The sequence below is a fragment of the Orbicella faveolata genome, unplaced genomic scaffold, assembly GCF_042242905.1.
Source record: "Orbicella faveolata isolate gen_17 unplaced genomic scaffold, um_ofav_v1 contig_46, whole genome shotgun sequence".
Classification (NCBI taxonomy): domain Eukaryota; kingdom Metazoa; phylum Cnidaria; class Anthozoa; order Scleractinia; family Merulinidae; genus Orbicella; species Orbicella faveolata.
The window spans coordinates 14420193-14434537 of NW_028301576.1; the positions used below are offsets into that span (position 1 = coordinate 14420193).

Genomic DNA, 14345 nt, shown 5'->3' on the forward strand with positions numbered 1-14345 from the left:
TTTAAGAGTGGTTATTTTCCAGCACAACACGCGTGTCTATTTAAGCAATAGATCACTTTTTCCGTGTTTACATAGCCTCATCTAAACGTGAGGGGGGTGGTGAGAATTCAAGACAGTTATGAAAACCCGAGACATAATGGAGGTTTTGCATAATTTTCAAGAATAGACCTCACGAGTGTTTAGCCGAGGCTATATAAACATGGAAAAAGTGCTGTATTACTGTTATGAAATAATTCTAAAAAAACTGTGCGAATCTAAAACGTCACAACTCTGTTTACATGCTCTCATCTAAACACACCTATACACCGATGAGAGCGCACGTAATAGCTCACTTATTTTATAAATAAAAAATGGAGGACATTACACGGCAGCGAAAGAATGCAGCGAGTGAGTACAATAATGTAGTCAACACGCGAAAATAAAATTCATATCTTCAAGCCACTTTGCAATTTTCTATTTATTATATCGAAAACTGGATGTTGAAAAACCAGCTATAAATAAACGGAAAATGAAGCTTTCAATATGTTTACAGACCAGGATATGGAAAATACGCCGCTCGGGTCACAGATGTAGTTCGGTATGAATTTTATCAGTGGTGAGTTTTCCAGTAAACACTCAGGTCTATATCATAATCATTTATTAATGTGAGCTAACATCAAAATTGTACAATCTTTATTCATCATTGATCAATTTGATGAAAAAACCACTCGAGAAAAGGAAGAGATGGCTTATTGGGAAATGGTGAATATGACGGTCAAAGCAATGTGGGTTTCTTTATTTATAATTTTCGGTTTCCTAGTCCCCTCCTCTTCCCCCAGAGGATATTAACCTGTTGTCTTAGGTGAAAATCCCATTGAACTAGTAGTATGTCACCCTCATAAAAGTTTCAGTCTCAGTAGGAAATTTTCATTCCCCCACTGAAAAAGTTGCACACTAAGACACAGGGGGTATCATCAAGTAACCAGCTCAACTCATTGTGGCCAGGATGTTTTGACCAATAGAAATCAAATTACAATCATCAGAAAAAAACGCAGACAACTATAGCAAAGATGTTAGGTTTCGCATTGCCATAGAACACCAAATAAAACTTCTTCAAAATTCCGATAAAAAAAGGGAACAACACAGTTTTTTGGGTGGTAAGCACAAATGACTCAATAATAATATTGTCTAAGGATGTTGGATGCTGCAGACCTCAACTGATTAAACATGCATCTCCACAAACATGTATATCAGGAGTCAGCATCTTGTACTTATCCTTAATCCTAGGATAGTGCATGCTGCGGAACTCAACTGAAGTTATCTGCGAGAAGAGGGCACTCTCAAACACATAAATGCAGGAGCCAACATGACCCACATATCCCTTGGTAATATTTGAAATTACACATTGAAAAGTTTTCAAGCACACATCGTAAGAAGAAAGTCCAAAAAAACTGGATCATTGTTACAAGCCATCTCATAAAATTTGTTCTCAGGGCAAACATTCTGCATTTCAATGCATGCAACAGAAGCTTGGCACATTAAATCTTGAGGGGCACTGAACTTAACTTTGTCCGCTCCACAACGGAAACAACACCTGCAAATAGACAAGGTGACATCAAGGTGACCTTAGAGTTCTATTGACGGGTTACATAACAAACTCTAGGAGATATATAATGTACATCTAAATCCACACGCATGAAGATATACACATGTGTGCATTGGACAATAGATGCAACTGCAATGAGTTGATCATTTTGAGTAAAATATTGTGGTTTGTCGGTGACGACCACATCAATTGATCAGCATGAGACTGACAAATCATATTTTGCAATAACCAAGTTCAATGATTGTTTTGTCATTCAATAACTATGATTGTTCTCATATTTACATCGCTCTCTGATGGATTCTAGAGCGTGATATCAGTAATTTACGCATAGCAGAATATTGTCTACAGCAAAACATGTTTACATGGCACTACGCGTGAGCAGGTCGGGTGGTGGGCTCTCTGCCAATGGAAAGGAAGAAAGTAGGAGTCATACTGCTAACACCATCAACAATGTCAGTTTCAAATTGGTGCACTTATTGAACAAACAGTTATGGTGGATGCTTATAAGAAGAACATGCTAGATGGTAGGAGGTGTGAAATGGAATCAATACGGTGTAAAGAGAAATTAAGTAAAATACAACCATGTAATTCAAAAATACAAACCTCAAAACAATACCATAACAAGGCAACTGCAACTTTGATTCAAAAAAAAGCTTCAGAGAAATACCACTGCGTATTTCCAACCTCACCAAGCCTGCATGACCTTCGTACAATGGACTGCAAATAGGCAAAGTGACTTCACCACCGATTCGCCATGACCCAGCTAAAGACATGCCATCTAGACCTGGAGTAGGAATCTAAGGGACAAAATGCGGAAGTTAAATCCATGAAAAATCCATATGACTACAGACCAAGCATTCACATAGGCAATGAAATGTTTTTCTTTTAGGCAAATTCTAGCCATGACTTTCAATTGTCTTCAAAACAACCAGAAATGATTGCCATTTAAACAAGGTAAAAGACTGTGGAAGGGGAGAAATTTCAGAGAAGAATATTCTCCTTGCCTCTTATAAGTTACATGAACAACGAATACTGCCATTTAACACATAAAACAAGATATACAAATGTTAACTACCAATGTACCAGTCCTTAGTCACAGCTACTTGTCTAAAGTTTTTTGGGGGGAACCTATGTTAAACAGCCACCCGTTAAGTTGTCACCCCCTTATTAAACAGCCACCCCTTATTAACTAGCCATTTATCTAGAAATAATTTTCCCTAACTACTACAAACAAAAACCCTATTAAATGGCCATCCGAAGTTTAATACACGTCTATCATAGGTTTGTTTTGGAAAAGGCATAGATATATGAGTCCTTAATAGAAAGGGACGCCTAATAAAATCACTCAAACACATATTGATGATGATTCAGTTCTAAGCAGTTAGCCCGATGACGAAAAAATAATGAACAACCACTATTAAATACCCACCTCCCATTTCCCCGAGAATGGCAGCTTACTAGGGCTTTGAATGTAGTAGGTTTACATGACGACATGTGTAATGACAAATATTTGTTAAATGGTATGTTCATTGATGGATATTTACTAACTAAATCATTGCTATAAAGACTTACTCCACATGCCCCAGAAACACGAGCTTCGAGGAGAAGCTTGAGGTGGCTTGAGGAATCTGAATCAGCTAATGAGCGCACCTCAGTACATCCTACAGCACAGAGGGGACAGGGTCGCCCTTCCTTTGAACACACAAAAGCCAAATGGGACAGCATCTTGCATCTAAAGAAAAATGAGTGGAAAGGATTTAGGAGAAAGAAACATTTTAGATAAAGAGCAAATGAAGACTATCTAACACAAGTAGCTCCCATCAATAACAATACATAATTAACTAAAATCTACCTTTCCACCTGAATCCCACAATTGTTTGGACATGGCACCAATTTGCGAACACAAAGCTCATCATGACCTGTTTGATCACTATGTGGAACGTCCACACCACAGGAAGGGCACTTCTCTGTCCTGTGAGGGCAGATTAGCAGATGCTGGGCAAGTTCACGTTGCTAAGAACGAAGAATGCATCCTCTACCTTTAAAATTGCATTCCACAATCTTCATATCGCAATTTGGAAGGTGATTCTCCAGACCAGCTGTTGGCCCAGTCCAGCTGCAGCCACCAAGAAGAGAGATCGTTGACGGACACTTCATTACTCTCCTGCTAATAGCACCTTCAACTGCAAGATTTCTAACCAAAGTGCCACTTAAAACTCTCCTGTCGACTGGACAATGATTGTTATTTGACTGCCACTGGGTGATGCAGTGGTGGCAGAAGGAATGCCCATCTTGACAAGAGACTGGCTTGTTGAACACACCATAACTGCAACAATAACAACAATAAAAAACACATTTCACAATTTATTCCAAAAAATTTGGCAGTAGCCACAAAATTGATGCTGTCACAGCCTTAAAAATTGATTCTAAAAATACGTCTAAGAAAAATTCCGCAATTTTCGATGGAAAAGTTGATGGCATTACTTATAAATCGGAAAAGGCCTTTTTCGACTGGGCGGTTTGTTGCCCCATTTCAGACCATGTGATGATACTCTTGAGAATTCTTCCTTCAAATTTTCCAAATAGCTGCGTGTATATGAACAAATAATTTTTAGATGGATAAAAGAACAAATCTCTCGGGAATATCACGTGGTCTGTAATGGGACAACAATCCGCCCAAGCGAAAGAGGTCTCTGCAAGTAAGACTAGGCCTGTCAAAGGATGGTAACGTCTTTGAAACCGTTCCAGGGTTGGCAGAGAACTCTTAAATTGCTGCAAAATATGCATCAATAACATTCACTCACCAGATACTGCAGAGAAACTCCTGGTCCACATTTTCCACAAACAATTCAGGAGAATATCCAGACATGATTCTATCGGACAGTTAAGACTTAAAAATTACGAACAAAAATGAGCGAAAAGACAGACAAGAAAGATGGATCGAACAGAGAATGATTGAGGGCAGCAACGATCAAGCACGTGCGAGAGGAACAGATCGAGGAACTGCAGAAGACAACAACGAGATAACACTAAATAAATAATGCAATAAATCAAAAGAACCAAATGTAAATATATAGCGGCAATAATCCTATCGAGCGAACTGTGAGCTTGAATGGTCACTTCCACGAGAAGACGATCGGGCAAAGAGCGAAACGATCAAAATATGGCGGAACTGTATCGAGCCGAGAGGAACTGGGGTAAATAGGCTTCGTGTAGGAGAACAGTTTCCGTCCTTAACAACAGGCGGTAACCAAGGGTTCGAACGTCACTACCGGCTTCACGTTACATGGTATGAGTCATTACGAGCTTCGCATTACATGGTATAGCCATGACAACCAACTTATTTCGAGATAGAATTACATGACATGATGATATCACATTACTTATTTCGACCTATTTCGACCTGTTTCATGTCTTTTCGACACATGATGAGTCGTAATGTGTCGTAATATGAGTCGTAATATGTCGTAATATGTCGAAAAGTAATTTTGCTACAGATGGCGCGTCATACACAGCTATCCTGTTAATTGCTGAACGTCTATAACTTATTCTGAATGTAGAATATGTAGTTTCATATCAATGATTGGCTTTGAACATAAATAAGTAATGTTTATTGAAAGTTGAAAAAAAATATTTGTCATTTATCCGACCTCACTGCATCTTTGTGATATCGGAAGGCGTGAGCGAGTGATTTTTGGTGGCGGAGCATCTTCGGGAGATCAGAAAATGAACATTCATTTAGGCTTATAGCCTTGAAGTTAATATCAACTCATTGGCATTTGAGGGATATCAAACATCGGAGAATTGTTATTGTAGTATTTGTTGACAAACAGCTCCAACTTTAGTTCGCTTGTAAGTTATTGTTTACATGTGACTTCTCAGGGATGACGGCCATCTTGCTGGAGCGAGTGAAATGTTGCGTGTATACATAGGGCAAAAATAGGAAAAACCACAAAAATGTTTGACATAATACCATCTAAAATTATATCTCCTATTCCCTTATGGAAACTGTAGTTGATTTTAGCAATATCATGCCAAAGACTAACTTTGAAACTCATGTAACAAGCATCGAAGTATATTTGCGCCCGCCCGATTTCTTCTGCATTTCCTAATTAGCGAAAGGAACCCAGTGAAAAGACACTCGACTCGGTGCTTGTTTTTTACGTATCAAACAGTGAAAAGTTAATTCGAGATCAATCGACTTTAAGCCTCGTCCACACGTATCCGGATATTTTTGAATCCGCAACTGTCTCTTTCCGGGTTCAAAATTTTTCCCGTCCACACGTAGCGTATTCAAATCGAATTCGCCCGTCCGCACGCATCCGATGGTATCCGGATACACTCTAATACCCAGGTCCCCTCTGCAATAAAATGTCTTCAGAGCATGCGCAATAGAGTGCGCGACAGTGGCCGCAAATTTTCACGTTGTGCCGCCATATTGGTTTATTGTTCGGTAAGAGACGGGACACGATTTTGCTACGTCATCGGATTCGAAAATATCCGGATTCACCCATCGTTATCGGATTCGTTGTGGATTTTTTTTTTTTTTTCCACTCTGGAGAGCGGATTCAAAAATATCCGGATTCGCTGTTGAATTCGCCGGATGCGTTTGGAGGGAAGCCATATCCGGAAAGAAAGAGTTGCGGAGTCAAAAATATTCGGATACGTGTGGACGGGGTCTAAGATCTGCCTAAGGGCAGAAATTTAAAACTTTCACAAGAAAGATAAAAGCTTGAAATAAACATTTACAAACATTAAAGGGGCAGCATCACGAGACGTCCTCTAAGTTTTTGTGCAAACTATGCTAGAATTATGAAGGGGCACTCACTGATCAACAAAATAACCTTTAAAGGACAAAAGGCATAAATTCAATCTCTAAGAGATCAATGATTTTTTAGTGATTTTCCTCCAAGTAACATTATTAAACTTAAAAACGTCGGCCCGAATCACTGAGTATGGAATCTATTTATTAAATGAATAAATTATATACTCGCATTATATACTCTTTCTTGCAGATGAGAATTGTTTTAGTGATCCTGGTAGTTCTCCCTTTCAACTCTCGCGAAGTTTATGGATGTGGTGGATGTGCACCTGGACCATGTAAGTTTTTAATCATAATATGCATTGATCAGCAAAATATTTTTCTCAAAATTTAAATCTAATTCTATCAACTTTATTGATTTCATAAGTTAAAATATATATATATAGTTAAGCAAGAGTAGAAATGAAAAGACCAAAAGGGATGCGCGAACGGGAACAGTATCCCATTCGAGGCGCAAACCAAAATCTAATAAAAAATCTGATAAGAAATCCCAAATTTAAGGTGGTTCGATTCAGTTTTTTCTTTGCCATAGCTAGCATTTTCAGATGGCGTTTTACTAACCTTCCCTTGCTCTGATCAATGTGGAATTACACCAGATTTTGGAAAAAGATTGAAGTTTGGTTAAATCTGTTTTTTAGGTAATCGATATATCCATGGAAACGATAAACCAAAAATATGAAAATCAGTAAAACATGAATTTTGTACGAAACAGATCTGTTATAGAAAATCTGATGCCAATTTCAGAAATTACGATGTGTGGCAAGGGGAATATGCAACAATAAAAAAATTCTGTATGTTTGATTTCGAATAAATCGCGAAAACATTTCAAACCATGCTTTTTGTCTAATGAAATTAAATGGACTGAAAGAAGAACGCGATTTGAATGAAATTGCTCCAAAAGACACCAAACTGTGTCTTGAAGTATAAAGTATAGATCACGAAGGAATGTTACACACATAGATTTGAATATTTTAGCATAATTTTTGTTAGATCGGGATTTTGTAACGCAGCGTTTTCGTGGGTTCGAGCGCCTACTTCATCGACAAATTTAAAAGTGTTCCAGTGTATCAATGCTACTGTAACTTTGGAATAAAATACAAACCAACAAAGCTTTCATGGCTTCAAAACAAAACTTCAAGACACAGTTTGGTGTTTTTGGAGCAATTTCAATAAAACAGTGTCCTTCCTTCAGTCTATTTAATTTCATTAAACAAAAAGCATGGTTTGAAATGTTTTCGCGATTTATTCGAAATCAAAAATATATAATTTTTTTATTCTTGCATATTCCCCTTGCCATACATCGTAATTTCAGAAATTGGCACCAGATTTTCTATAACAGATCTAGTTCGTATATCCGGTATAGAGGAAGACAAGATCTCTGAGTTCCCTGTTGTAAGTTAATGGTAGTAATCAAAGAGTCAGCAGTCGTTGTTTGTAGGACATCTCGCCAATTCTAGTTCTCAGTATCCAGCGAGTTGCGAGCCTCCGGACTCTTTCTAAGGTCGCTTTCAAATTGACACTAGCAGGAGACCATACCTCTGTCGCATAGGAGAGCTGTGACTTCACGAGAGATAGATAAAGTGTCCGCCTGACTTTGATATCGGTGATAAGAGGGCGAGTTCTCTTTAAGAGACCCAATATTCTACTAGCCTTGAGTACAATGCGCCTAACGTGCGGGTCCCTCGATAGATTGCTATAAATGGCAACATCAAGATCTTTTTTTTCCCGAACGCGTTGTAAGCTTACATTGCCAAGGTGATATTCGTGAGTTGCAGGTGTTTTCTTTCGCGTAACTGTTACCACTTTGCATTTGAAGGCGTTAAACTTCATATTTGATTCATGGCTCCAGGTGTTCAAACTTGTCAGATCCTGCTGAGGAATATCACAGTCCTTCACTGTTAAAATAGTACAGTGCAACTTGGTATCACCAGCATACAAGGCGGTGCGGTTTGCTCGTGGATGGCTTCAGAAAGGTCATTGATAAATATCACAAAGAGGAGTGGGCCGACGAGACTACCTTGAGGTACACCGGATGTGACCGGTAGACGCTCAGAGGCTCTACCGTCAATCACAACTCTTTGTGATCTGTCCTTTAGGTAGTCGGAAAGCCAATCTATCAGTTGACCTGTCACACCGACCCATTTCAGTTTTTCAATAAGAATGACGTGATCAACTGTGTCGAAAGCCTTGGCAAAATCAAGGTACAAAATATCCGTCTGTTTGTTTTTGTCAAGTGCCTCCCCAATGCAACCGAATGGAGTACGGACAAAAGTTGCGAAGAACACGAACAGGAACGCATGAATCCGTGTTGTAAATACGTAATTGACGGCGAGACGTGGGAATAAAGCATGTTACAGAAGCAGCGTTCCATAACTTTAGTCACAATTGGAAGTAGTGAGATTGGTCTATAATTAATTTTCAGCTGACTCCAGAAGATCTCTTTTGTGAACTGGAGTAACATCAACTGACTTCCAATCTCAAATACACTGCTATTGTTTTCGATGATTGTAGTAATGTAATAGTGATGAAATCGAAACTAAGTCCTTTTCTAAAAAGTGGCTGAAGTCTCAGTAAACAATAAATACGGGTATATTTAAAAGGCTCGTGTGTATTTCGAGAAAATACAAGTGACTCGTGGGATGTTTCACGGTATACTAATCGAAAGCGTTAAATAACTCGTCTCTGTGGCCCTTTCCCTCTATGCAGGGAATTGTTGTTGTTGTATTCATCAAGTCCAGTCCAAGATAGCGGACAGTGCAGACGAAGGCTTGCCTTCTGAAAACACCTCGTTTCGGAACTCACACTCAAATTATGTCTACAGCAACAACTCAACTGCACAGACAGCTTTTTCTTCCCACCTTCAAAGTCGGAGCCTCGTTGGGGAACCGTAAAACATGGAAACCGGAAACCGAACCTGAATCCGGAATTATTGAAATCGAGAATGACGACAGAAAAAATTCACTCCAACAATGTACAATAAGTAAATGTGGAAAAAGTGATCTTGCTGTTGTTAAGTTTCTTTGCTTTACTTCAACCACAAACTTTAACTGTAAAAACATAACTAGCTTTGATACTACCCCCCAGACATTATCCAGACAGGATTGGCGAATTTTTGGGTGAATATAGTTAGCCATCGTTTGATGACTATTGATCAACCTGGCTCCGACAAGAGCGCGGTTCTTGCCAAGCTCACATTGTTACTGAAGAAAAGACTGGTGAGTAGCAAAAAAAAAGTCACAGTATTGGCGTCAAAGCGATGTTTACGTGTGATTAATCTTTCAACCCGACAACCTTAAACTTGAACATTGAGAAAACAAGATCTTCAAATACGCGAAAATTACATTGCATAGATTTTGCCTGTAAAAAAGGCCAGTAAAAGAGGGTTCCTCGCCTGTCGAAGTTCGTCCACTGTTATTTCTAGTGAAGGCTATGGTTACGAGAATCTAAACGAACGTGCATCATAATTTGATACTAAGCACTGAGAGCGACTGAAGTAAGCTTGCTGGTAATTGCAATTTTGGTTTATGCGATCTCTAATATACTTTTGGGAGGTATAATTTGGCCTTCATGTCTAGTAGATACTGAACAGGATGGGTTTCCGTCAGTGGCAGTAAGCTGTACCTCGACAGTCGCGCCTATCACTCTCGATATGCAGAGGTTAACTTGGCACGTCTAAAGAGTGTGTTTTTCCCAACATACGAGATTAATTCTAGAACGACATTATTTTCACGCTGATACTGTTAAAAATCATCACCAGATATTCTTATCCGTCTTCGTATTAAAATAATTTCTAGAAACAGTTCGACACTTACTTCCTTCTACTTCTCGTTCGCGAACGGATCAAACATCGCTTTGATGTCAATGCCGCGATAATAGCCTTTTTGCTATTGTGCGACTCGCCAGCCTTCTCAAAGTAATTTGATCTGGATAAGATCTGCGCTCCTGCAAAAAGTCGTTAACCCTGATTGAACGGTGATTTACCCTATGACAGCGGATCCACCTTTTGAACAACTGGGCAAGATGTAAAGCGTGGGGTTGTTTAAAATTAGTCATGTTGTTTTCAAATTACAGTTTGTGCTTGAAGCTGAAAGAAAATAAAAAATATAACAACAAAATGTATTTATTTATTTATTTATTTATTTATTTATTAGACATTGCTGAAGTGAGTTTTTTTTTTTTTCTGTCATCGTTCTTAATTTCAATAATTCCGGAGTTTAGTTTCCGCTTTCCAGGTTCCCGATTCCTGTTTTTGGTTTTCGGTTGTCGAATTCCGGTTTCCGTATTCCTTGTTTAAGGGTTGTCCTGCCTCGTTAGAATAAAGTTTTTTCTCTCGATATGTTTTATCAACTTTTCTCTCAATGCAGGCTCTTTCTGGAAAGTATAATTAACCGCAGCTTTTTTCCTTGAACTATTGAAGTATTCGGGGATGCAACATGTAATGCCACCACTTCGTAATTTCGAAGGCGACTTTTCATTCCCTCTCAAGTGGTCCGCCGTCTTGGACCTGGAAGACCTGGACTTGACTGCACTTGATGAATACAATTGCCAAAATTCCCCGCAGACGTGTCTCACAGAGCGAAAAGGGCGATTAGGATAGTTCACTTGAACAATTTCTTATCTTTAAGGATGGTTCCTACTTTTGTTAGTGCGCACACGTTCTGCACATCGCGCAAGGTATGGTATAACCGCCACGCGGGCACTAGGGTTGGCATTGACGTAATCAACTACGTTACCAAGCACACAACTAAAATGAAAGCAAATTTTCCTACTCTGACCAAATCAAGTTTACTGAACCTGTTGTAAAACCAGGAATACCACAATAGCAATGTATCGCTAACCACTAACCATTAACGGCTTCCAGCTGAAAAACTAGCTGTTATCTTTCGAAAATTATACTGAAATCCGACTGTAAACATGTACTTGCAGATGGCGTGGTGTACGCGCAAAACAAGTGCGAGAGACGCAAATGTGTTAGTGGGAAGGTGACAGGAAAAAATGTAACGGGCACCCTAAAAGTTTCCGAAAAAGATGAATAACTTTAAAAAACGTATGGTTGCCCCTACATTTTATTTATGAAATGGAAGTGGCAAGTCTTTTCTGTATGTAAAGGCAAATTCTGAGGACATTTGTGAAGAGATATCGTTTCCTTCTTTTTCAGAAAAGTGCTGATGTCAACAGTTTTTTTGAGATTCAAGGCTAATTATCTCGAAAAAATGCGTGGCTACTCCCATTTTGCTTTGTGGTTTCCAATAGCCTTAGCAAAGATCTTCTTTTTCCGCATAGTCCTAATCTGTTGCTAAAACCTTTGTATTTAGTAAGCACCGTGCTTAACATCCCGTTACTAAAACCTCTCAGCCATTGTTACTTTTTTCTTAAAATCGTGTTGAGGTGATGAATATAACAGATAAATCATATGTAAACTACTACAGAACCAGCCGATGCAACTGCAGCTAATTTAATATCTAAATCTAAGTTATGCGTATTATATCAATCAAATTTTTAAGAATAAATTAGGGGGTTAGTCCTCCAAACCGCTCTAGGCTTAGTTACCGGCTGTCTATCAATTTAGCAATCAAGACTTTGATCAAGACTGGCTTTAAATAAAGTTGTTAGTTACTTACTTATTTACTTACTTACTTGTTTGCTTGCTTGCTTGCTTACCTACTTTAAGCTATTTTCTTTATTTCTGGCTTTTCAGGTTACCCTCGCTTTTGTTAATTTTAATTCTTGTTTTATTTTTTTTCCTTTTCTCGTATTGTTGCTATATTTTTTTTTTATATTTTTGTTATTTTAGTTGCCCATTTCCCTTTGTTTATCTTCGCATTCATCTAGTTGGTATGATTTGCGAAACGGCACAAACAAAAAGCAGAGATTTGCACAGCCCGAAATCTAAGCGAACGCCTGGAACTTGGGGCCAAACGTGGAATGGCTCATCAGTAAGTTAGTTTTCACCATTCTTTCTTTTGTTATCTCAATAGCACCAACATGGGGTCCATGGAGACCATCCTGCGAGGATAGACTTGGATATAGGAGTCGTACTTGTGAGAACGGACAGTGTTCCGGAGAATCCGAACAGAAGGAGGACTGTGATGAGTGCGCTCTCAAGACAGATAAATGCCAACACCATTGTAAAAATGCTGATGAAGGTTATGAGTGTAGTTGCAACGCAGGATACAAGAGAACAGGGGACCACAACTGTGAAAGTATGTATATACTAGTTATGCAACGCTCTCTCGTGGTTTCCATGGTATACCACGAGGGAGCGTTGCGTAACTATGAATGAATGAATGAATGAATGAAAACTTTATTTAAAACACGGTAAAAAAAATATATTGGTATGACAGTAGTAGAAAAAAGAAATACATCACATGTAAAATTTTCTACTTATGGTTTACATATTTGCCGTGTGGGAGTCTGATGCAGAGAACCATTTATTAATGCTTCTCTTGAAGATGTCTTGAGATTTTGTAGTGCGAAGTTCCTCTGGAAGATCGTTCCATAGAGAAGCTTCGCTGTAACTGAAGCTACGAGTTAAGAAGGTAGCTAGAGTTCGTATCATAACTTGATTTAGTAATTACTCTGGCAGCGTGATTTTGTAATTTTTGAAGTTTTTCACTCAGCTGTCGAGACAAGCCAACCCAAACAATTCTGCAGTAATCAAAATGTGGTTCGATAAGACCTTTGTACATTTAAATAGCAGTGTACATGGAAGTAAAAGATCTGACTCGCGTAAGTGCACCGATACTGGAAGCGAGTTTTTAAACTCGCGTATTTAAGCGTATTTTAACGCACGTATTTAAACGCGTATTTTTTTTTAAACTCGCGTAGTTTTTAAGCGTATCGGGGACTCCGATATGCAAATGTGTCACTCACTTACTCACTCGCTGACTCAGGTGTAGACACTGTTCGTAATTAGTCGGCCCGAACAAGAGCGCCCGAGGCCGACGCCATGTTGGAAGAGTAACCGAGCCCGACGCCATATTGGAATAGTAACCGTGCAGTCATTGCGAGCCTCGCTATCGTGTTTGCGCGGTTACCACTCAAAGGATGCATCGTGCCAGCCCTAACTGATGATTTGTAGCTTTTACACGACCATTAATGTTAGGTGTTTCGCTAAATTGAAGTGGAGTTGACTTCGAATGTTCGAATTAGTACTATGGCCAAATTGAGCGCTGAATTTCATGAGTATTTGACTCGTCCAGGCGTTCAAAATGACCAGAAGATGAGCATTTGTTTGCTGGAAAGTGACCTACTAATGTGGTAAGCTTTGATGGGAATGTGTCTTATTCGAGGACCTTTATGAACTTATATAAGCGAAACGAACACTTCTCAGTGAACGAAACCAGGACAAACATCGGCACTGTAATATTCTAGAGCCAATAAACCGGCCAAAACTCGAGAACGCAACTCTATTTTAATTCAAGCGACTGACAACGTGTTTCATCCGACCGAACTACTGGAAAACTACTGGAGGATCGGTTACACAGCTCACAACATTCTATACTCTCCCACTAAGCCATGAAAACTAGTACAATAAATCAACGACAAAACTTAGCTTGCAGTTCTTAAGTGGCAGTCCCGCTAAAAGCGGTCCACTCGACTTCGGGACCAAAAATAATTTGCCTTCATTTTTTGTCAGTGAAAAGGGTTTGACACATATATATAAAAAAGCAATTTATTATTTTCCAATTCCTTATTTTGGCTTTGCTACGAGCCAAACTTGAATTTTGGCCGAACTGAGGTTGCCGACCGTGATCAGAAAGGTAAAATTCACCGATTTTGTGAAGTGTGCTACGTCGCCTGAAATGCAGCTCACGGAATTTCGTCTTCATACGAATTTTAAGGTACATTCATTACTTTGTCTGACGAAATATGGAAACTTTTCGAAAAATTCTAAGCTTACCAGCGAGGCTGGAAGACATCCTACTCCGAGGCCTT

At 39.0% G+C, this 14345-nt stretch overlaps 2 protein-coding genes across 5 annotated transcripts in view; one reads left to right on the forward strand and one right to left on the reverse strand.

The window, feature by feature from the left end:
- The window catches only part of LOC110054742 (uncharacterized), a 140020-nt gene that overhangs the window by 19477 nt on the left and 106198 nt on the right, over positions 1–14345 (forward strand). For all 3 annotated transcript variants that reach the window (XM_089277197.1, XM_089277198.1, XM_089277199.1), the window contains 2 exons: positions 6601–6685; positions 12386–12610. In XM_089277197.1, coding sequence (XP_089133323.1) covers positions 6601–6685; positions 12386–12610 — 310 coding nt within the window. The remainder of the gene's footprint in view (positions 1–6600; positions 6686–12385; positions 12611–14345) is intronic.
- On the reverse strand, positions 1347–5088 carry LOC110047787 (RING finger protein 151-like). 2 transcript variants are annotated; one of them, XM_089277910.1, is made up of 5 exons: positions 4390–5088; positions 3438–3911; positions 3158–3317; positions 2189–2382; positions 1347–1573 (listed from the first exon to the last, which is right to left on the reverse strand). In XM_089277910.1, the coding sequence occupies exons 3-5, from the start codon at positions 3308–3310 to the stop codon at positions 1396–1398; spliced, it is 525 nt and encodes a 174-aa protein (XP_089134036.1). In that variant the 5' UTR covers positions 3311–3317; positions 3438–3911; positions 4390–5088; the 3' UTR covers positions 1347–1395. The 2 variants fall into 2 exon arrangements, with proteins under 2 accessions (XP_089134036.1, XP_089134037.1); XM_089277911.1 differs by lacking the exons at positions 1347–1573; positions 2189–2382 and having other exon boundaries at positions 2989–3317; positions 3438–3557; positions 3625–3911.